This window comes from Lutra lutra, chromosome 1 (genome assembly GCF_902655055.1).
Source record: "Lutra lutra chromosome 1, mLutLut1.2, whole genome shotgun sequence".
NCBI lineage: Eukaryota > Metazoa > Chordata > Mammalia > Carnivora > Mustelidae > Lutra > Lutra lutra.
This window is the reverse complement of record NC_062278.1, coordinates 189267997-189289989: the sequence shown is the minus strand read 5'-3', so window position 1 is coordinate 189289989 and position 21993 is coordinate 189267997. Positions and strand designations below refer to the sequence as shown.

Here is a 21993-nt window from a genome sequence, read left to right as displayed (position 1 = left end):
AGGCTTACGAATCCCACTGTGACTGTCCGGCGGAAACCGTCCACCCCTCTCTGGGGGCTGAATGCCCAGAGTGGCCTGGAAGTTCTCTGGAGCCAACAAAGGAAAAATTTTAACTCCTAGAAGAGCATCCTGAAGCCACATCTGGGAGCCCTACCTAGTAAGGAACTTAAATGATGTTGTTGCCTCTACTTTGTTAAGTGACCCTACTGAAACTCAGGGAAAGACACAAGATTTCCTAAATGCCGCTCCTAAAATAGGGCCTCCTGGACCCAGAGTGTGTTGACAGCACGCGGGGAAGATTCCAGAGACAGAAGGAGCACACGGCGGCCGTGTTGCTCCCAGCAGCGGGACCCAAGCATCCCACCAGGGGCGCAGCAGGTAACAGCAAGGTTCTGGGCCACTGTCACCCTGTCAGCGCCACCCTGGGGGGACTGAGATATTTTTCTGCTCAACCAGTTTTTCAGCTAATTCTATGAATGTGTGATATTCTCCACACGTAGTGGGTCAGTTCTGGACCCAGTTCTGACTCGAGAGCAATGAGAAGGGAGTTCAACAAGGCAGCTGGCTGGCTCCGTGGGGGACACCTTCATTCTGTCAGCCACCCCCCCACCCGTGAACGACGTACAGAACACGCAGGTTTCGGAGGCCCCTGAAGGCGCCTTCCGCGATGTGGCTGATGGAGTTGTGGCTAAGGCGCAGGACGCTCAGGCTGCTCAGGTCGGCCAGGCTCTCCTCGTCCAGCCGCGTGAGGTTGTTGAAGGACAAGACCCTGCGGGAGGGAGGGAAGCACACATCGTCACTGTCGCGTCCCCGGGGCACGCCCTGCCCCTGCCCACTCCTGAACATGGAGCCACGGTCAGCAGGGTCTTGGTGGGCCAAGAGGACACTGGCAGGCTCACCACACTTCCAAGGGCCAGAGGGGTCGTGCAGCTAGAAACCCCCCAGCGCCCCACCCCCAGCTCCTGGAACATCTGTGTAGGTCCCGGAGACCAGAAGGCCTGTGAAGCTGTGAGGATGACACAAGGTCATACAACACGAGACCCCTGAAGGCTCCAATCCCTCATGGCGTGGTGCACGGCTGGGGGACAGGGCGGGGGGTCCTGGACTCAGGCTATCAGAAACCGCTCAGGATGGGGCCTCCCCAGCGTCGGGAGCAAGGGAGCCCAGTCACACCGCCGACGTTGGCCAGCAGAGGGCACCACTAGCTGCTGCGTGGACCCAGCCCGCCTCTCACAACTTGTGGCCTTCCCAGGAAAGAGTCTCCCGTCTCCATGCCCCCACCGCAGCCGGCCTCCAAGCAGGATGCCCCCTCGTACTGTGAGCAGGACAGACCCAAATCCCACAGCGTCCCCCAGCACCAGAATCAAACCTTCCTCCCAGCACGCCCTCCTGCACCTCTGCCACCACACGGCCCTGGATTGGCCACTTGTCCTATTTGTCCTCCATGGTTGAAAAAATGGGAAATTTGGGCTGGGGCGAGAAGCAGCAAAAAACAAAACAAAAAATTCGGAGAAGATTAATGGGTTTTTAAAGGTGGCAGGAGTAACATTCCTTCCCTCCTAGGGAAATAAGTCATGGTGTCTGTCAGTTGGAAGGACCTGGCAAGTGGTCAAAACTACATCCTCACCTGCAATTACAGAATTTAGCTGAGAGGAGGGGCCGGAAACGCTGGAAAGCTATCCTAACCTGCCTCTGAGGTTCCTGGACGCCTGGAAAACTGATAGGCGGTTGAGGCATTTCCGTGACCTTCTCTGCCCCTGGTAACGGGGACAGACGACAGCTTACATTGCCCTACCTGCCAGACAGGGGCCCAGGGGACACACTTTCACCACCACCTCAAAATCAGCGGTGCGCGGGCCTCTGGCCAGACCGAGCACTGCTCCTCACTCAGTGACGGGCCTGGCTCGGGCACGGGGGACGGAGAAGGCCTCTCTCGCTCCCTCATGGTTCCCAGGCCTGGACAGCAACCAAGTAGGAGACTGGGGGGTTTTCTGGGGGCCAAAGCCTGAGCCAAGAGCTGGCCAGAAGCCATCCATACCATGTAAGAATAACAGGCAGCCGCACTGCCATGAAGGGCCAGGAAGCCACATGCACCAGGTTAACAACACGCACCCACGGAGGGTATGTCAAAGGAAAGAGGCGGGACCATGGATTTTTATAGGAGATAATCACAGGCTCAGTGAAATTTGAAATCCAAGCCAGTGTGCCACAGGTACAGAGAAACACAGAGAAAGAGAGAAAAATACCACCACAAGACTCAACACTGAGTTTAAACATCGCCTTGCTGGCCTGGTGAGGTCAAGAGGGAGACAAGACAGAGGACTGGCACTTTTAAGAGCCTTTCATTTCAGTGGATGAATCTTCGACAGTGAAGCCTACAAAAAAAGAAAACCCACCCCGACCCTCTTATAAACACAAACACAATGGACTAAGCTGGAACCGGATAAACCTGGAGGGCATCACAGGGGAGGAGCCCATACAGCGAGGAGCTACTCTTTTCCTCCAATAGCACACCCATCTTCTGCAGGGGTCAGAAACAAACCAGCAGGAGCGTGCCCTCCAGGGGCCACCAGTGACACATGGACACCGCACCATGGCCAGGCCCTCCTGCCATGAGCGGGTAGGTCACCATCAATGACCTAGGCCCTAGGCCCGGCCCGCAGCCCGGTCTGGGGGTGTCCGGAAGGGAGGAGGGACCACACATCGTGCAGGGAGGAGCACAGGCAGCTCGCCCCCTGCCGCAGGAGTACAGAGCAGGGACAGGGAAGAGATCAAGGGCTGGGATGATGTGTCTAAGGGAAGGAAGGTGGGCGCCCCGACCATGCAGTTCTCCCACTGTCAGGGTGTCACTGTCGCTCCGGTCCCTTCTGTGTGAGCCCCAATAAGCCTTGTCACTAGAGACACACACGTCCCTGGGTGGAGACACCAATGGACGAGAGCCCTGCAGACATCTGCAAGGAGAACACCCATGTAGGCTTCCCTTCTGGAACCCTCTCCAAGGCCTAGAAGGCCCTAGGGACGCAGGCTGCCTGCAGGGATCCTCGCAGCCCCAGCTCATCTAGAAGCAGGGGTGCAGAGAGGAGCTCAGGAGGGTGTCCAGCTCAAAGCGCCGAGTTCCGCACTGGGCCTGGCTGGGGCCGTCCTCCCCCGACACAGGCTGCACGGTGCCTGCCCTTGAGTGCCCTGCCCTGTCGGAGCTGGTCGAGGCCGCTGGGCCCTGGACCCCAGCAGCGCCACCGCTCTGGAAGGGTCACCACGGGCCGTCTCTCCACGCAGGGTGAAGGCGGGACACTTACAACTCGTGTAGCTTCGGGCAGAAGCTCCAGCCTTCACGGTTAATGCGGGTGATGGAGTTGCCGCTCAGGTGCAGCTGGTGCAGGGCTGAGAGGCCGTACAGCCAGCCCCGGTTCACCTCCACCAGGCTGTTGTACTCCAGGTGCCTGCAACGACAGCGCAGGGGTAAGGGCCCTGAGGAGCTAACGACGGTGGCGGTGCGGTGTGTGAGAGGCTGACGGCGGGGGGATTGGGGGCGCATCTGGGACAGACGTGGGGGAGGACCTGCCAACCCAACCGGCAGATGGCCCTCAGTGGCAGGGCCAACCTGGGAGCTCGAAGGGCAAGGGGAGACTTCCTTGAAGTGACCTGTTTAGCCAAGGACAAGCGAACCAGGCACCCAACTGGGTAGAAGGGTTCTGAGCACAAGGCCTAGCAACAGCTGAGCCCCTAAAAGGAAGAGAAAGTAGAGAAGGTGAGGGGTACCTTGTGTCCCCCTCTTAGAGATAAGGAAACGGAGGCTGGGAGAAGTTAGATACCGTGTCCAAAAATCCCTGTGCAGCCGTGCAGGCGGTGAGGGGCTGGCGTTCAAACCCAGGCCTGGCCCTCCAAGTCAGTGCTCAGGACCGTGGTGCCTGGAGACACACCTGTGCTCTGGGGTCAGACTACTTGGATTTAAATCCCAGTTCTGCCACTTTACTGGCCGAATGGGGCTAAAACTGGGTAAGATGGAAAGACCCGAGGGTAGCAACTTCACAAGGCCGTTACGAGAAGCGAACAGGAAAAGGCCTGGATTTCAGCACAGTGCGGAGGGCTTTGCTCCCACCGAGGTGCCCAAGTGAGGACATTCTTACACTGGTTCCCAACCCTGCACGCCTGAGCCCAGGACAGCCCCAGCACACTGGCCTCTAATTCCAGTGCTGCCCCATGTTCCTATTACAAGGCCTGTGGGCCGCGAGGTTTTGCTCTTGTCGGTCTCGCTTTCTGCCTCTGCTCAAAATGTGAGCGCATTTATAAATGACCCTCGACGTGTATGAATGCGCTCAACAAAAACCAAAGGGCACGGACTGACTCCATTTTCTTCTGGGAGCTCTCTAACTCTCAGCACAGAACCACAGAACCACTCTCTAACTCTCAGCACAGAACCACTTGGATTTCGAAGTTCAAAACAACAGATTTAAGGAGGTCAAGTAAAAGTGCTTTTGAATTGATAGAAAGAGACGTGCGGCGAACCCCCAGGGCCAGGAAGGGAGGGGGAATGAAGACCGCAGAGCTAGCAGATGCCCTCATCTCACTGAGTACGTGGATCTGGGGATGGGCGGGAGGGAGGTCATCAGAGAGGCTTCTGATACGGAGCAGGACACAGAGCTGCGAGACGGGATGCAGGGTTTTGTTTCCTGTTTCCACTGCAACTATCACAGAGGACATGAACACAGCGATGTAACTTACAGACCCTGGAGGGGAGAGGGTGTGTGTGCGCATGGGCGTGCACGTGTACACACACATGTGGGGTTCCTGAGCAAGCTGCATCACTGACCGTAACACAAGTCTCCAGCTGACCCACCAAGATGGGTGGAAACCAACAAGGAGGGGCGCCTGGCTGGCTCAGGCGTCTCTTGATCTCAGGGCTATGAGTCTGAGACCCACGCTGGGTGTACAGATTGCTTAAAAATAAAATAATAAAAAAAAAAGAAAAACCACCTAGGAAAGGACGACCAGAGACTGTCCTTTGGGAGCAGAAGTGGGGTAAAGAGGGGCTGGGGGGAGAGGGTCCAAGGCCCCGTTTCTGTCCTCTCTGACTGTACTCAGTCACGAGTATATGTTGCTGACCACTGAAAAACTCATTTAGATGTTTAAAAAATGGAAGACCGGTAACGGCCTTTTCAGCCCTTCTCCACACGCCTTCCTGCTGCTGCTTTTCGGGACTCAGCCTGCGGGCGTGCTCTGCGGCCCACACGTCTGGCGGGAGGGAGGGCTCCCTTGTAAAAAGTGGAACATTGGCACCACAGGGCCTGCTAAGCTCACGAAACATAAATAAATCTCCCGGGAGGAACTCGACACTGGGGGCCCACCTGCACATCCAGACAGACGTCAAGTCCCAAACAGGGAGACAGGGACCTTCCTGCCACCGGTGGGAGGGGCCCACTCTGCGGCCCGCTGCCCACCAAGGACACGCTGGGGGAGAGGAGCCCAAGCTAACCGGCTCTGTCTTCCGCCTTCAGCAGCCTGCTTCCCCGACCAGACCCACGGGAACTCCCCTGAGACTTTCCTCACCTCTGAGAAAAAGACTCTTAGATTGGGCAAAGCCACCAAAGCTACTGAGCGGGGCCCAGCCTTCCGAGACCCAGAGGGCAGGGAGCCAGGCCCAGCAGAAGTCCTCAGTGACGCTTCGAGGCAGGGGGCTGAAGGAGCCCAGCACCGCACTTACAGCACATGGATCCTGGACAGTCCCCAGAAGGCCCCGTCCGTGAGCTTGCTGATGTTGTTTCGCTGGAGCCTGAGCACCTCCAGACTGTCAAGTCCCTGGAACGTCAGGCCCTCGATGACCCGAATGCGATTCCTATTCAGGTCCCTAAAGAGAGGAAGGCCTTGGGCTCAGAGGTCACACAGCACATGTTCCCTGCCTACACCCGTTCCCATGCAGGCCCGGCTGGGTTCCTGGCCAGCAGGGAGAACCATGGTGAGGATGTCCCAGCAAAGCCCAGACGGACTGCGGGGGCCCACCAAGTGTCCTCCAGCTGCTCCTGCCCGCGGCGCAGCCAGGGACAGGGACCGGGCCATGACTCGTGAAGGGAAGAGGGCACGGGGTTCCACAGAAGCCAGTCCCACCATGCCTCCCTGTGACTGACCCATGACTCTGCAGTGAGGAGGTGGGCATGACTCAGGATAGGGACGTCTTAGGTGAGGTATCTCTTAGCTCAGCAACAGAAATCCATACCAGATGCCCTGACCCGGGAAAAACCTAACCACTGGACAGCAGACAGCAATGGCAGTTTCCACTGGAGGCGTTAATGGGGTCTCTACCGCTGGAGAGGAGTGAGTGCATGTGGGGGAGGAGGGGAGCTGACACACCAGGAAGCTCACACAGCTGGCTTCCAACCCTGGTGTGATAAAACCTCAGTGCACCCAAAGATTTCAGGAATCTGGGTGGGCTGGGTCCATTAGGAACACTGGGAGTAGGGGAGGGGAAAACACAGGGCTGACCAGAAAGCCCTTGGTTTTCCCCAAATACTTCTGTAGTGTCTCATGATGATGCCCCACACATGACATCCTGAGCATCACAGACCTTCTCCAGGGCTGAAGAGACCAGAGCTCTCCCACACAGATGTGTGTGTGAGAGTGAGTGTGTAGGAGTGTGTGCTGGAGTGTGAATGAGCGTATTGTGAGAATGTGTGTATGTGTGACAGCAAGTGTGTGTGTGAGAGAGAGAGAGAGAGGGAAGCACAGACGTGAGAGCACTGGAGGGGAGGGCACCCTGTCTTGCTGCCAAACCTAGCCCTGAGCAACTCCTGTGTTCTGTGTAAACCCAGTCTCTGGTGCTGGCTTCGTTTCCCGAGAGACACTCTTCTCATACAAAGAGAACACAAGAAAACAAAAAACCAGGGAGCAAAGGATCCACTGGGTTCCAAGAAATAGGTTTTCTTGAATCCAAACCCTGTGCATTCCTAGGAGTGCACTCAGCTTTGGATATCAAAAACAAAACAAATCCTTTCTTAACAAAAAACCAAACCAACTACCTTGTAATATTTATCAGCAAGACGATGGCTCACCTCTTCTTCCTCTCAGACTGCTGATAGACACCATAGCATCCACAGTACAGATTTTATGGGAACTAACTTACTTACACACACACACACACACACACACACACACACACACACCCCACCCCACCCCCCAAGACAAATGCCCCTACCGGGAGCATAAGCATTAGCCAGGATCAGCCGACCAGCAGGATTCTGCATTGCATTTTGGAACGTGCCAGTGAGGACAAGCATGTATATCCTCAGTGGATCTTGGTTTCTCCACAACCTGAGGCAGCCCACAGGCACCAGACCCAGCGTCTAATTTGCTTTTATTAGGTGTCGCCACAGGGCCATTAAGGATAGTTTACGCAGAGCCTGACGGAGGCGGGGTGAGGAAGGGGCTGCATTTGGAACACGGTCCGTGGGGACATCTGGCCTCCATCAGGTCTGGCTCACCTTAATGAAAGTGCAGGTTCTGATACTCACAGTTGTGTCAGCCTGGGTAACTTGAATGCTTTCATGGGAAGGTGGGTGATCCTGTTTTTGCTCAGGCGAAGCATTACCAGCGACCGTGACAGGCCATCGAACGCTCCCGACTCCAGGGTGCCAATCCGGTTGCTTGCCAGGTTGCTGGACCGGCGCAGGACAGAGAACACAGGGGTCAGTAGGGGCCTTCCTCATTCTGTCACAGACACTAGTAGGGCTGGGGACAAAAGCCAGCACACACCCAGAGGGACCAGTTTCCGATGACACACTTATCATCTTTACTCTTGGACAGGGGAGCCAGGAAATCTGGCCACTTTGGGCCTCGATGGACATGTCACTGGGGCTGCCTTCCATTGTGGGGGAGGGGTCAGTGTCCTTGACCTTCGTCCCAGCACCCTCACAGTCCAGCCGGGCTGTGCACAGGGCCGGTCTCCAGAGCTACCTGCGGGATTCCCCCAGTACCCACTAACCAAGAGTGAGGATTCAAAGCTGATAAGAAAAACCCTAGAATCAGAAAGCGAACCTCCAGGCAAGGTCAGAACAGATCTATTAATGTAGGGAAATAGCCCTAAATTTTATTTACTTACTCAAATATTTATTTTTTTATTTTAGATAGAGTGCCTAAGTGGGGAGAGGGGCAGAGGGAGAGAACCTCCAGCAGACTCCTTGCTGAGCAGGGGGCCCAACTCAGGGCTCAGTTCCATGACCCCAAGATCATGACCTAAGCCGAAATCAGGAGTCGGATGCTCAACTGACTGAGCCACCCAAGGGCCCCATCAGCCTTAAATTTTATGGCGGTTCTCACTATACAACTTTATGTATATTTATATATAAATATATACACACACATACTTTTATAAATGTGTGTAAGCCAATTCATCTCAATCATTTCCAGTGTATCAAAGAAACACTAGTTGAGGAGACCTGCACGGGGTCCCTCTGGACAACAGGCAGTTCTGTAACGGGATGTCCACTCAGACTGCGCACGTACACAGCACCTCCCCTCAGAGTGTGCGGCAACATACAGGTCCCACCTGTGCGCACATTCCGCCAACACACAGAAAGAAGGAGAAACAGAAAAGGGAAGACCAATATGTTATTCCTCTCAGAAGTTGCCACTACAACCTTTCCTTCCGCCTTCCCTGGACAAAGGCTGCTTTTTGTGGCTGAAACAAAAAAGGAAAAAGACCAGAGAGCATCTGCTTCCAGAGAGCCAGGAGGGGATGAGGCACTTTTTGCCTCTCCCTCAGGCCGTGGCCCGGGCACACGGGGACCCCGTGCCAGCAGGGCTACACTCTTCGCTCCTGACACTCCACAGCAGAGAACAGTCTGTGTCAGGGAGACACACTGGCCAGGAGCGGCCAAGATAGCAAGGCCCTCCTGCTTCCGTGCAGAAGGAGGTCAGTGCCATTCAGTTCAGTGGCTGCTGGTTTCTCTGTCCCAAGCCAGGGAGGTCCAAGTGGCAAGTGGGCACCTCTGAAGGCCCCAGGTGGGGGGTGCAGCACTGTCCCCCGGCCTCACAAAGGCCAGGGCGCCTCCCGTTTCCAATTCTGCGGCCTTGATGCTGCCTAAGAAAGAAATCACTCCCCCTCCTTGGGGTCTTGGACAAGTCATGTGCTGGCCTTGGCCTCCCTGAACAGAGGGGGTCAAAACAACCCCTAAATGAGCCTCATGAATGAGCCCCCCCAAATGACTCAGGACCGGTCACGACACAGCGAGTGAAAGCTATCATGTCATCGGAAGACACCTCTGGAGCCTGGGTTTTTAGTTTCTTCCCCAGAGCAACGTTTCCCTACCAACGAGCAGCGAGCTCAACAGGTGTGAACGGCGCTTCCTCCCTGCTCCCATCTGCTGGGTGTGAGAAGGGCTGTGAGGACGGGTGAAGGGGACGCAGACCCACAGAGACCTAAGAGGTCCTGGGAACCGCACGAGGGCATACGTGCCCCCTGGAAGAGCCCCTGCACCAGGCCTCAGGAGGGTGGTGCCTGACAATCAGCCTCAGCAGGGAGGCCTCCCCGCAGGGCCATTTGCTAAGCCCCCCGAACCTTCTTCTCTCCTGGGAGCAGCCCAGGATGTGAGGACAAGCTCGGCACCAGTCCTTGGGGGCTAGCGGCTCTCCCAAGTGGTGGGTCTGGGAGACTCCTTTGCCTCTCCCTGCCTCGGCTGCCACCGGTGCCGGCAGACGAACACTGCTCCGTGAGGAGACGCTCTGCAGAAGTGCCAACAGGAGACAGCGGACCAGGGTCCCCCGCCCAACCCCCTGAGACTCGGCAGGCACGGTTTGGGGGGTGGGTGCCACGCACTCTGCGTCCACCCCCAGGGGGCCGACGGCAGAGCAGGGCACTTACAGTTCCTTGAGCGGCAGCCCATGCGGAAAGCAGGTGTTCCCGATCTCTGTGATGTTGTTGGAGCTCAAGTCCAGCACCTCCAAGGAGAGGTAAGCCTGCAGCCGACTCCCCTCCACGCCGCGGATCTTGTTGTGCTGCCTGAAACACACAAAGGAGGGGACTCAAACAGGTCTCTTTGCAAAGAAACAACACTTTCCCCATCGTTTCTTCCAGACATCTCCTTCTCTAGCAGATTCAGAAAATTCTCAAAGGCGTGGTGTTCTTCAAATGATGCCTCCCTTTCTGTTTTCCGCAAAGTTCCCACCTGCTGGCTGGTGCGACAGAGAACTGAATTTTCTGGCAGCCACTAGACTGTCTGCCCAACTGCAAAGCCTAGGCTACTCTCCCCAAGGACGAGAACACAGGGGTCATGAATGTCATGTGGAGAACACCGAGACCAGAATTCAGAACTCACCAGTGCATGTTCCCATGAAGAATGTGCCTGGTGAAATCTGCCAGCTCCAGGGGCGGTTCCCATCTAGAACCTTCAGAGCAGAGCCCAGCCCCATCACGTACTGGACTGCAGGCATCAGAGCCCAGAGTTCAGGTCTAATCCAACTCAGTGCCTCATGACACACCTCATATTTTGCCAGGCATGAAGACAGGCACAAGGGATTTTTTTTTTTAAATGACGCGCTTCTGACAACCTAAGGGGGGGACATGAACTTGGTGCTTGTTCTACATGGAGTCGAACCCTCATACCCTCCTGACCCTACCCCCTTGATAGCTCTGCTCCTTGGGCTCCTCTTATGGAAAATGGGGTCACAACCCCTTCAGGGACGTGGATCGCCCAGCCAAAACTGCACAAAAGCTGACTTTAAGCCCAGTGCTTAACCCTTGTCTGAGAAAGGCATTTTACCACTAGACTTAATTACACCTGTAGCCCTCTTTCTGGAAAGCCCCCAGTCTAACCGACTGAGGGGAGTTTATTAACCAGGAGAAAGACAACAAGTGCTAACCAGGGCTGGAGGCTCCCCCACTGTGGGTTTGGCTCCGCTGGGCAGATTCAAACCACAGCGGCCCTAATCCCAATACTCAGATACTTCAGGATGGGCCAGGTGGTAGAGCTGGGCCTCGGGTCCCGAGCGCTCACACGGGCCAGTTTCTGAGTCAACAGCGTCAGGCTCCCTCGCCAATCAAAGCATTCTTGAACACAACACAAGAAAGCCAGGCGTTGCTTACCAAGTGGCATCTCTTTTAAACAAACACTTGACCAAATCGGTTCCAAAAGGCATAAACAAGCCTCTCTTTCCCAGAAGCTCTGGGGCAGCCTGTCCACTCCTTTGTTTTTTTCACAACTCTCCCAGGCCCTGAACCCAAAAATCCATTTCCAAGGGCACGGCTCTGCACACGGGGGAGTCTCCCCAGCATGAAAGGCCACTTTTCCCTTCGCGTCCCCTCGCCGCCCCCCCCACAAAGTGACTTCCTTTTAGTTCTTTATTATGTTCTTAATAAAGACGGTCTCTTCAGTTTGGGGACTCTAAAAGAAAAAGGAAAAAAGAAAAGAAAACCTTTATTATGTTAAGTATGGGAAAAGAACATGAAATAAAGGCAGCAGCGCTGAACCTCATCCAGCAACTGTGAGTGCAGGACCGGGGAGCCAGGAAAGGCTGAGAAAAGCAGCCACGCAGCACCGGTGGCCCCAAGTCACGCTACACGGGCCCGGACACACAGGAAGGGGCCACAGGACAGCTGCAAGGCCCCTCCACACACACTTCTCCCACGGCGCCTCGTCTCTCTCCTCTGTCTCTGCCTTTCATTTGCTACCTTTCTTGGTCTCCCTTGTTTATTCATGGACTCAACGTGTTCTGGGCCCCAGGGTGGCCCAGGCCCACTCTGGAGGAAGGACGCGAAGATGACACAGGGCTCTTCCACGTGCACAGACATCCCCCGTTGGCCAAAAAGGCAGCCCCGGGGAAGAGACACAACCAAGGGTGGGAGTGAGGAGAACAGAGGCACAGGGGACGAATTGTGCCAGAAGCACTGAATTCCATGCCTTGAGCAGTTTGTGGGGACCAGTGCCAGAGGCAGGAGGTGGACACGGGGAAGACACAAACCAGAGTGCGCTGGCAAGGCCTCCCCGGCCAACCTGGGGAGTAGGGACTCCATGTCACCACGGTCTGGGACAGCGGGGGCAGCAACACGGGGACAGACACAAGAGAAGAGTAAGAGAGGGGCCCGTGGGATCTGGAGAGCACAGCTGGGGCCTGCATTAAACAGTGATGCTCAAGGTTCTAGTCTGCAGATACTAAGGTAACCGGGTTAGCAGGTTAGTGGCTACACCTTGCATCCTTGTCTGCTCACAGTCCACTCCCAACAACACAGTGTCCAGAGAGATCCTGCTAAGACATCCCAAGGAATGGGGGAGCCATTTGTGAATCACCTATCGGATAAGGGATCAGTATCTAGAATATATAAAGAACTCCTAAAGCTCAACAACAACAACAAAAAAACCCCCAAACAACCTAATTTTAAAAAATGGGCAAAGGACTGGAACAGACATTTCTGCAAAGAAGACATACAAATGGCCAGTGAGCAAAGAGAAGATGTTCACCATCACTAACCTCACACTCATGCAATGGCTACTGTTGAAAAAACACAAGTAAGTGTGGACGTGGATGTGGAGAAATGGGAACCCCAGCGCCATGCTGAAGAAAATGGTCCAGCGGTTCCTCAAAAAATTAAGTATCGCACGACCCATCTGTGCCACTTCTGGCTGTATATCCCCAAGAACAGAAAGCAGGTCTGAAACAGAACACACCGGGCCAGGTTCTCTGAACCCACAGGCTCCTCCTCCCTATGCGTGTCTCTCCCCCTCTATCTCTCTCTCTCTCTCTCTCACACACACACACACACACACACACACACATGCACAAAGGCACACTTTTCACTTCTTCGCTTGCTTTATTTTTTTCAAAAGCTCTAATTATCACCTCATATATCCAGTAATGTGCTTATTTCCAATCTAACACCTTCTCTCCCACCAGGCTATGGCTTGGGGCGGTGGAGATGCCAGTCTGCTCCTCCCACTAATGTGTCTCCCACCCTGGAATCGTGAGGAGCATGGAACGGGTGCTCAGTAAATATGTGCTGGTGATTCACAAAAAATGAGTACCAGTTAAATTTCCAGATCTAACAGATTTGGGGCTTGCCAGCATTTAAGCAGAAGAGAATCATGCAAGCAGAGGCGTTCAGTCCGGAACCTGAGGGAAAGAAAGCGCGTCAATGGCCCCGAGGCAGCCCAGCTGCCCAGACAACACAGGGGACCGAGCCCGCAGTGACTCCCTGGGTTCCTCTGGGCTCCAACGCTGCTGGTCCCAGCTGCCAAGGGTATACTGGCCTTTCCCCCTGGACGGATCTCCCTGCTCTACACTCTAGCCCAAAGCCCTGATCAAATCCCTCCTCAGCTCCCGTGCTCTGGAACACTGACCGCTCGGTTCTGTGCTCCCACAGACTCTAGCCCCCCCAGCCCCAACACTGCAGGAACCACACTGTGTTAGACATCTCTGTGGACTGTGGCCACTCCACCCAAGGTGAGGAGCTCTTGCTGGGCTGACACTTGTCACAGCACAGAAGAACGTGCCGGGAGTACTGCCCGGCCTGCCAGAGTTCAAATCCCAGTGAGGCAACGGGCAGGTAGGACCCTCAAGAGGAACCTCGTCTCTACAGTGAGGTGGGACGTGCCTCTGCCCCATGGGTGATGGGACCCATCACTAAGCACTTGCTCAATAAAACCAGTTGTTTTTGTTGGTTATATTTGTATCCTCAGAGCCAGGCTCAGGATCTGGCTTGTGGGAAATGCTCTGGCAAAAGAATAAATGAACCAAATTAATGAATGACTGGTTCCTGCCCATTCCTCTGCGACATTTCAGGGCAAGCGGGCAGGCCTGACTCCTCTCTCAGGAACAAAGCATTGACTCCGAGCTCTCAGCCTTCCCTTTGTGCAGGAAGTAAGTGTGCTCCAGCTGGAGAGTTTCACGCCCAGCCACGGGGAGACTGGGCTGTCGTGGGCAGCTGCGCTTCAAAGCAAAACCCAGACGAAAGCTTCTGCAGGACTCGGCGGCCAGAGACCTGCTGGACCCCCAACCAGCCGCACGGCATTCCCCTCCTCACTCCTGCAGCGAGCGGGGCTTATGTGCATCCCCACCCCCCGTCCGGCCCCAGCCCACCACACTCTACCCCATCCGGGGAAGTTGGTCTGTCCAAGAGACGGGCTCCACACACCCACCCATAAAGGCTAGAGGCCGGAGAGCCAGGATTCAGGGGAAGCCCTCCCACCCCCTTAAGAGGAGACAGCTGTGAAAATGTGTTTGCTGCCCTGATTCCATCAGACAGTCGGTCCACTTTCAAGACCCTGCTTTTAATGCCACGTCGTGCAACGTGGAGGTGATCATCAGGTCTCTCCTTTAATGTAACTAACTGTCCACTCCCAAGAAGGTCCACGCTTATCCTGCTAATTTCTAGATCCTTGTTCAAGTTCTTGCTAGCGACAGCTGACCAGTAACTACAGATGAAGCCTCTGGGAGATCACACAGCCACCTAAGGAGCTACGGACCACTATTCTCTGTACTTCATAGTTGAAGACACTGAGGCTCGGAGACCTGCTGGGATTCTTCTGAGGTCGCACAGCTGGGAAGCAAGAGGAACCAGAATGCGAATTCAGGGGAGCAGGACTATCTGGCATGAACTGAGAGGCTCTCCCAGCAGAATTTTAAGGACACTGTCCTGGATTCGATCCATAAATCTTCAGCATAGCTTGGCTAGGTCTGAATGCTAGCTGGCTGTTTCCTGGTCACCTCAGAGCGGTCTGCGTAACTGGCCTCCGTGAGGCCTCGCTTTTGTCCCAGCTTCCTGGAGGCCTGCATGAACAGCCAATGTGCAGAAGGCCTCGTGCAGCCCATCTCAGCAACAAGGCAGAGGAAGCTCAAGGTCTTACTCATGGATATTCCAGATGAAAAAAAAAAAAACCAGTTCCTTTGAGATCGTGTCTTTTAAGGATCTGCACTGGAAGTTGGAACTGCTACCTTTATTCTTAGGGAATGGAGAGCTGTGGAGGAATACACAGCCTCTCTCTGCCACTGAACCAAATCAGAATGGTTCTGTGGCTGGGGGTCTGGGGAAGGTGCAAGGATCACGGTACTAGCCTCCACCCAGTGTTGGTTTACCCCCCAGCCTGCCCTCTAGGGCAAGGAGAACTTAATACAGCACAAGTCTATTAAACCAACACCTGTTAGAGGCTTCAAAAATAAAATCAGTCTTCAAAGGCGGAGGGCAGGCAAGATAAGCTCTCTCCACTTGGCTACATTTTCAGAGCTGATGTTAAATTGGACAGTAAAACAGACAGAGGCATTTGAAACCAACATTTAAAACTTTTTATCATAAGTGATTGTTCCACTGTGGGTCTGTGAAAGCCTCATTTACAAGGTACTCCCATTGGTGGTAAAAAAGATCTCATGTCACGGACAACAGCCAAGAAGAAAGGGAAAGGAGATCAAAGGAAGCAGGGTCAAGGTGGGTCAGATGGATTACAGCTGGTTCCTGACATTATGCACCTACTGTCTACACAAGGAGTCAGCAAACGTCTTCGATAATAGGCCTGATAGTAAGTAATTTAGGCTTTGTGCATCATGCATTCTGCCACAAGTACTCGACTCTGATGATGGAGTGTAATATGACAATACATAAATGTAAATGTATGTAATGATGAATGTAAAACTTCATTTACAAATGAATTTACAAAATGAATTTTCATTTACAAAAACAAGCTGTGGGCCACATCTGACCCACAGTTCACTGACCCCTGGTCTACACTACAGCAACCAGTCTGGGTTGGTGGGGGAGTCACCCAGATTCGAATTCTAGCTCTCATGCAGCCTTGGGACTGTCTGTAAGTCACCTTCTGCATCTGGTTTAACAACCTGCAAAATGGCGCTCAGGGTGTCTCTAGAGCAGAGAACCCTCCCAGCGTTCCTCCAAGTGCCCATGTCAGCATCACTAATCAGACCCTTTCCCACTGACGTCTTCTCTACCGCTTCAGGGAAGTGGGATGTAAGTCTTCATCATTATTACGTCCCTCAAAAGACAACCCGGGACTCTGTCCAGAACCAGTGGAGACAGACAGGCAAGCGGGGTGATCTTACAGAGACGGGAGATCCTGTGTATCCTCACTCCTCCCCACTCCTGCAGTGAGACAGACACGCGGAAGCCGGCCAACACACAGTCCTACGTCTAAGCAGGCAAGCCCTGCGGCTCTTCCAGAGAATTACGGAGACTCCCAGAAATCCACACTGTCAACTCCCAGAGTGTTGATTCTTACGCGTAGCATGTCTTCCACGTTATCTCAACATCAAACTTTCAAAAGGTCTAACAAAACCAGCAAAATTCAAATTCCAGACCTTGTTCTGTATGAACCTCTAAGAAACCATGTCACATGGTCTAACCCTAAAATGGAGAGAGAGAGAAGAAAGTCCTCTACCTGCCACCACCACCACTGCCCTATACTCCCCACAGTGATCCTGCGAGCGTCCTCCTGCTCACACGCTGCCAGCTCCCAGCACCAGAAGCACCCCACGCCCGGCCCATCCATGCTGCCCCAGAATCTGTTCTACAGCTCTGCACTCCAGCCCCTGCAGCCCCACAGCGGGCGCTTGAAGGTTGGACCAGAACGGACGAAGACGCACACACAGCCTTCAGGGTTGCCTGGGGCTACGAGTTATTGTACAGCCCATACATGGAACCCACAGAAGGTGACCCCGTTATTATTGATTTAGTGGAAAACTCCGTGCAGGGCAGAGAGGCGCTGATGCCTACCCGAGAGGGTTGGCTGTGTACTATGGCAAGCGCCAAACGATGCTAATCATTCCAAGAATACAGGTGAAGATAATCATTTTTCCTTTGTTGAAAAAGACAGCACTACCAAAGGGGCCATTTGGTCCAGTGGTGGCAGCTGCTGTATTCATTTGCAAAGGTTTTCATGGCACTACCACAGGCCTCTGGAGAAGTGCATCATTCTGAGTGCAGAGCTCAGTGCCTTGGTACCACGTGTGCTCACCCACGTACCTACCATCGGCTCAGATCGCGATTCAGACATGTGCCGTCTCCTTCTTGTCCCTCTCCTGGCGGTTCTTCTTCCCAAAGGGAACAGCTCTGTTCTACCACCCTACGACCCTGATGAATCCTGCCTACTCTTGCGCCTTCTACACACGTTCTCGCTCCAGACGGGCGCTGGCTTTAGTATGTGGCCACGGTCACTCGGCACTCTGCTCACGGGACTCATCTGTGCTGTCGCACGAGCTGGCGTGAATTCTTTTTCATCGCCGTATAGTATTTCTAGGGAGTGGCCAGCAACTGATTTTTCATCCTACTGTTGATGGGCACTGCATCATCCATCCCCAGTTCGGGTTACCGCAACAATCGCAGCTATGAACACATCTCAGGCGTGTGTCATGGGGCGCCTATGTGCACGCACCTGGGGCAGGTGTCTACGTCTAGGCGTGGCACTGACGCACAATCTCAGGGCATACATCTGTTCAGCCTCAGCCATCACCGCTCATTTTCTTTTAAACCAAATTCCCCGGAGTTGAAATGTATCTGAAAAAGCCTTTGGATCCAAAGGTTCACTCAACCACACTGCCAGAGACCACCAGCCTTCCCCGTCCCTCTGCCTGCACCTGTCCCCGCCACGAAAAGCATCAGGAACAGCCTGGGGCCGCAGAGCATGGCCAAGCTCAATCTAATCTTGTTCAGGTGTCCAACAGAATGATTTTAAGTGGGGGCCTAAACAGCACCAAAAAAGGAAAGGATTAAAAAAAATAATAATTCCTAGTCCCAAATTGGCAAGAAATAATGTACTGCGTGTGCCAGGATCGACACCATGAGCAACTTGAAACACAAAGATAAGGAGGCTGCACAAACAGAGTCCAGAAGAGATTCCTGGGCCACTGTGAAGAAACGTCCCACCTCCCAGAGTGACCGTCCAAAACATCCCCCCCCCCACCACAGCCTGCTTTACAGTCATTCACCTTCTTAAGAATGAAAACCAAAACCATCTGTTCTACTGCACAAATTGACAATTTGCTCTAAGAAACCGGTGACGCCTCAGAAACGGTCCAGCTGAGGTTGCTTGCTGGGCAGGAAATGAGAATCAGAACACGCAGGTTTCTTTCTCTCCTCTCCTCCTCGTCCTCCTCCTCACCGCCCACCCCTCCCCACGGCTGCTGGTGAATCATCACTTCCCTGGGGAATTCTGGCAGATTCTCAGCCTGGCTGCAGATGACATTCCCGATCTGTTTATTCAGGTGGAGATGGGATAAAAAAACAAGAGCAGCCCAGTGGCAGGATAAACAGCCTCCAGCAGGCGGGGTCAGCCCCTCCGAAGGCAGGACGGGGCTGTGTCGACCAACCTCCTGACCCCTTCACTTCCTTTAGGGTCACCCTCCCCTTGGGGTCTTCGATGAATGGTTTTGATTAACTCCTTGAAAAGAGATATGACGTCCCATCCCCCTGGGAGCGGGTGGCCCTGGGCAGTGTGATGCAGCAGAGCCCACGGGGTTCCCCCACCCTTATACACAGCAAGCCGGAAGCCTAAGATCGGGAACGGGGAAAGCTATGCATGGTCCTATCAGCCACCACCGTTCGGCGATGTCTAGAGTGACCCAGCTGATGAAGGACTGTAAATTGTCAGAATCCCCATCCAAACTACCAGGCTCTGCATTCCATTCCAAGATGTACAAACAAACAAACAAACAGGAAACCTCCTAAGGAGACGTACCTAGCTGAGTCAAAGAAGCTCATCAGAAAAGGCTACCTACTCTATGAGTCCAATAGAGGATATTCTGGAAAAGGCAAAACAAGGGGCCAGGGAAAAGATCAGGAGTTGCTGGGGGTTACGGGGAGAGAGGGTTGAACAGGTGGGGCCCAGGGGATTTTTAGGGCAGTGAAACTATTCTTAACGGTACTGTAATGGTGGGTACATGTCACTGAATATTTGCGGAAGCCCAAGGAATGCACAATAGGGAATCCCAACATCAACTACAGAGTTAGTTAATAATGTATCAGTATTGGTCCATCCAGTCTAACAAATGTACTGCACTAGCACAAAATGTTAATGGTGGAAACTGGAGGAGGCAGTATATGGGAAGTCTCTGTACTCTTGTCTCAATTTTTCTGTAAACCTAACAGTGCTCAAATAGTCTATTAATTACAAACAGATCAAAACAAAGCCTCCTAAGGTATTAAGTAGTCCCGAGGTCATTACATCATTAGAACGTAATTAGAATTTTGAGCCAATCTGCTTTACTGCTATATCCTTCGCACCCAGAACCATGCTTGGAACATAAATGGGGCTCGATAAATATTTGTTGAGTAAACAAATGAATTACAACTTTAGTTCAGTCTCCCACATTCATTACCACTAACCTGGACAAAAGAACATTATTCAGAAAAAAAAAAAAAAAAGACTGAGGCAAAACCAAACATCCAATTAAAAATTTTTTGTAAAGCAACTGAAGGTCTAGGGGCTTCTGGGTGGCTCGAACATTAAACCTCTGCCTTGGGCTCAGGTCATGATCCCAGGGTCCTAGGATCGAGCCCCATATCAGGTTCCCTACTCGGCGGTGAGCCTGCTTCTCCCTCTCCCACTCCCTCTGCTTGTGTTCCCTCTCTTGCTGTGCCTTTCTCTGTCAAATAAATAAAATCTTTAAATAAAATTAAAGGTTTAGCCTGGAATTCATTAGGCAGAAAAGCTGTCATATTGAAAAGAAAATGCTGAATGAAATGGACTTTTACGTTAACTGTGCATTTTCTCCAATTTAAGACCAAAAGCAGACATTGACCAGTTAGCCAGGTTAGCGTTCAGCAACCAACAGTCCGTCCTTCCCACACCTGGCAGCAGTGAGGGGCAGCCCTACCCAAGTTCCCCGTTGTCCCTCGGCCACAAGGGGAAAGGGTGAGGAGGAATTCAACTCGGGGAGCTCCTATAGGACACCAGTGACCTCAGGAAGACCTCCAAACCACAGCTGGACTGCACCCCCCAGAGAGAAAGGCTGTGCAGTTTTAACACGCGTGGGGACTCCAGGGGACGGTCAAGGCATGGAGAGTCGGTCCACTGAGCATGGGAGGTGACCTGTTTGGGCATCTGAGCAGCACACAGTGGCACCAAGCTGAGCCAAGATATGGAAAGCTGGGAACAATGAACCCCTCCACTCGAAATTCCCACCTACACAGCACCCCTGCACCATCCCCCGGGTCAGGAAAGCCAAAACTGTCTCTTTACTGGTCAAGGCCAACATGGCTTCTCCATTCTCTCTCTCAGCTTTATCTTCCCCTACATCCATCAATACATCTAACGGCACAGGTCTCCCAGAGTCGAGGGGCTGGCAAAGCAAGGTGGGCAAGGTGAAGAGATGGCAGTGGGGAGGATCCAGACCAGGCCCCAGTCCCAGAAACCTTCAACAAAGGGCATCTACTCAGCTCCTCTGAGAGGGTGTAAAGAAGCCACAATGGGTAGTTCCCCTCAAACTGTCGTCTCCACACCAGGAGGGCAAGGTGCCCGCGTCCCCCTTGCCCGGCCACATGACAGGGTACAGCTACAGCACTGCACACAGTGAGCACCCCTTCTCCGCAGTACATGCTGGTCAGCAGCCGGGGGGAGCTCGCCTGCGAACCTACGACCCCAGTAGGCTTCATCACCAGCCAGTGCTCTGTGCCCCTGGGAGACCTCACCATCCGGGACTTGAACGCAGGTTTCCCTGGCTGTCCCAAAGTCTGGGTTATGCCGTTTCGTATTTAAGAAAAACCTACCTGCAGCAGCACCTGTTCTTGCTAAGCCACAGAAACCCCAAGACTGATTTGTGCTCAAATAAATCGGCCATTGCTTCTTTGCTGTACGCCATTCTAGCTTACAAAAGGTCTCCTAGAACACTCCTCGTTCAGACACCCGGGGACACCTGCAAGTGGAACCTTACAATTCCCGAACTAAAGTGAATGTTCTGGTGGCTGCCCTCCCACTTCAGCCTTGGGCACTGAGCAGTACTTTGCACTCAGGACCCCGTCCACACCCCAGTCCAGAGCGAAAGGCGGGGAGTCCTGCTGACCGACTCCCAGGATTGCCACTCTTCCAAAGACGCCTGCAGAAAAAAGGTAGGAAATCCTACAGTACATTTGCCCTGGATGCAGTAGGTGGATGATGGAATTTTTGCTCTCCTCTCTTTTGCACGTGATTTTCATGTGCATATTATGTAACTAAATTGTTATTTTACAAAGCTGTCAATGCAACTCCGACACTGAACCCTGGGACTGGATGCTTCAGTGTAGAAAGTCCAGGCCTGCACAACAGCTCTGAGGCAGAGGGTGTCCTGGGGTGAACGGCGCCAAGGGCCCGGCCTAAGCGGTGATGGCCTTTCCTCCTGGGGGCGCTGGCAGGGTGGGCCACCGGGCATACCTCCTCCTCCAGGCAGGGATGGTGCAGGGTTCCAGGGTCTCCTCACAGACCCCCGAATCTTCAGTCTCAGGGCACACAGCCGGCTCCAAGTGGTGAAGACGTCAAAGAGCCTTCCTAGCTAGAGCCAGGATGGTGCCCTGGGGCCTCTGCAGCCGCGTAGAACTAGTTCCAACACCCTGCGGGCCACTAGGGCCTCCACTCTCCCCGGGCCTTCACCCACAGGCACACCGCATACCCTCCTCGGTCCACGGGGGCAGGAGCAGCACGGGCCACAGCAGCAGGAAGAAGGGTCTCAAACCGTCCCAGGAGCCCAGCTGGGGAACACCCGAGGGATGGATGCTGCCCCCCTCTTCTGCAGATCCGGATGCTGAGGCATCAGGAGGTCAGTGCAGCAGAAGCAGGGCAGCTAGGACCTGACCCCACTCTCCTCCTCTGCATGTGATACCTGCATCTTAAGGGAAGGAGGCAGGAGGATTCCTGGGGAACAGGACTGCTCCGGACAGTGCCCTGGGCCACCCACCCACCTCCTCTCAGCATGCACCCAGGCTACATCCCAGCCCTTTGCTTCAATCAGGGGTGGACCTGACTCCACACACTCGGGGAACACAGGGGCACCAGCCCGTGGTGGGCCACTGCGCATGCCCCCCCTCCTCCACAGGCACAC

The 21993-nt window shown here is 53.9% G+C and overlaps 1 protein-coding gene across 2 annotated transcripts in view; it reads right to left on the bottom strand.

Annotated features, from left to right (window-relative positions):
- LRIG1 (leucine rich repeats and immunoglobulin like domains 1) overlaps positions 1 to 21993 on the bottom strand; it is a 110159-nt gene that overhangs the window by 25020 nt on the left and 63146 nt on the right. For both annotated transcript variants that reach the window (XM_047747200.1, XM_047747192.1), the window contains exons 4-8: positions 9851 to 9988; positions 7503 to 7646; positions 5702 to 5845; positions 3297 to 3440; positions 626 to 769 (exon numbers count right to left, since the gene is read on the bottom strand). In XM_047747200.1, coding sequence (XP_047603156.1) covers positions 626 to 769; positions 3297 to 3440; positions 5702 to 5845; positions 7503 to 7646; positions 9851 to 9988 — 714 coding nt within the window. The remainder of the gene's footprint in view (positions 1 to 625; positions 770 to 3296; positions 3441 to 5701; positions 5846 to 7502; positions 7647 to 9850; positions 9989 to 21993) is intronic.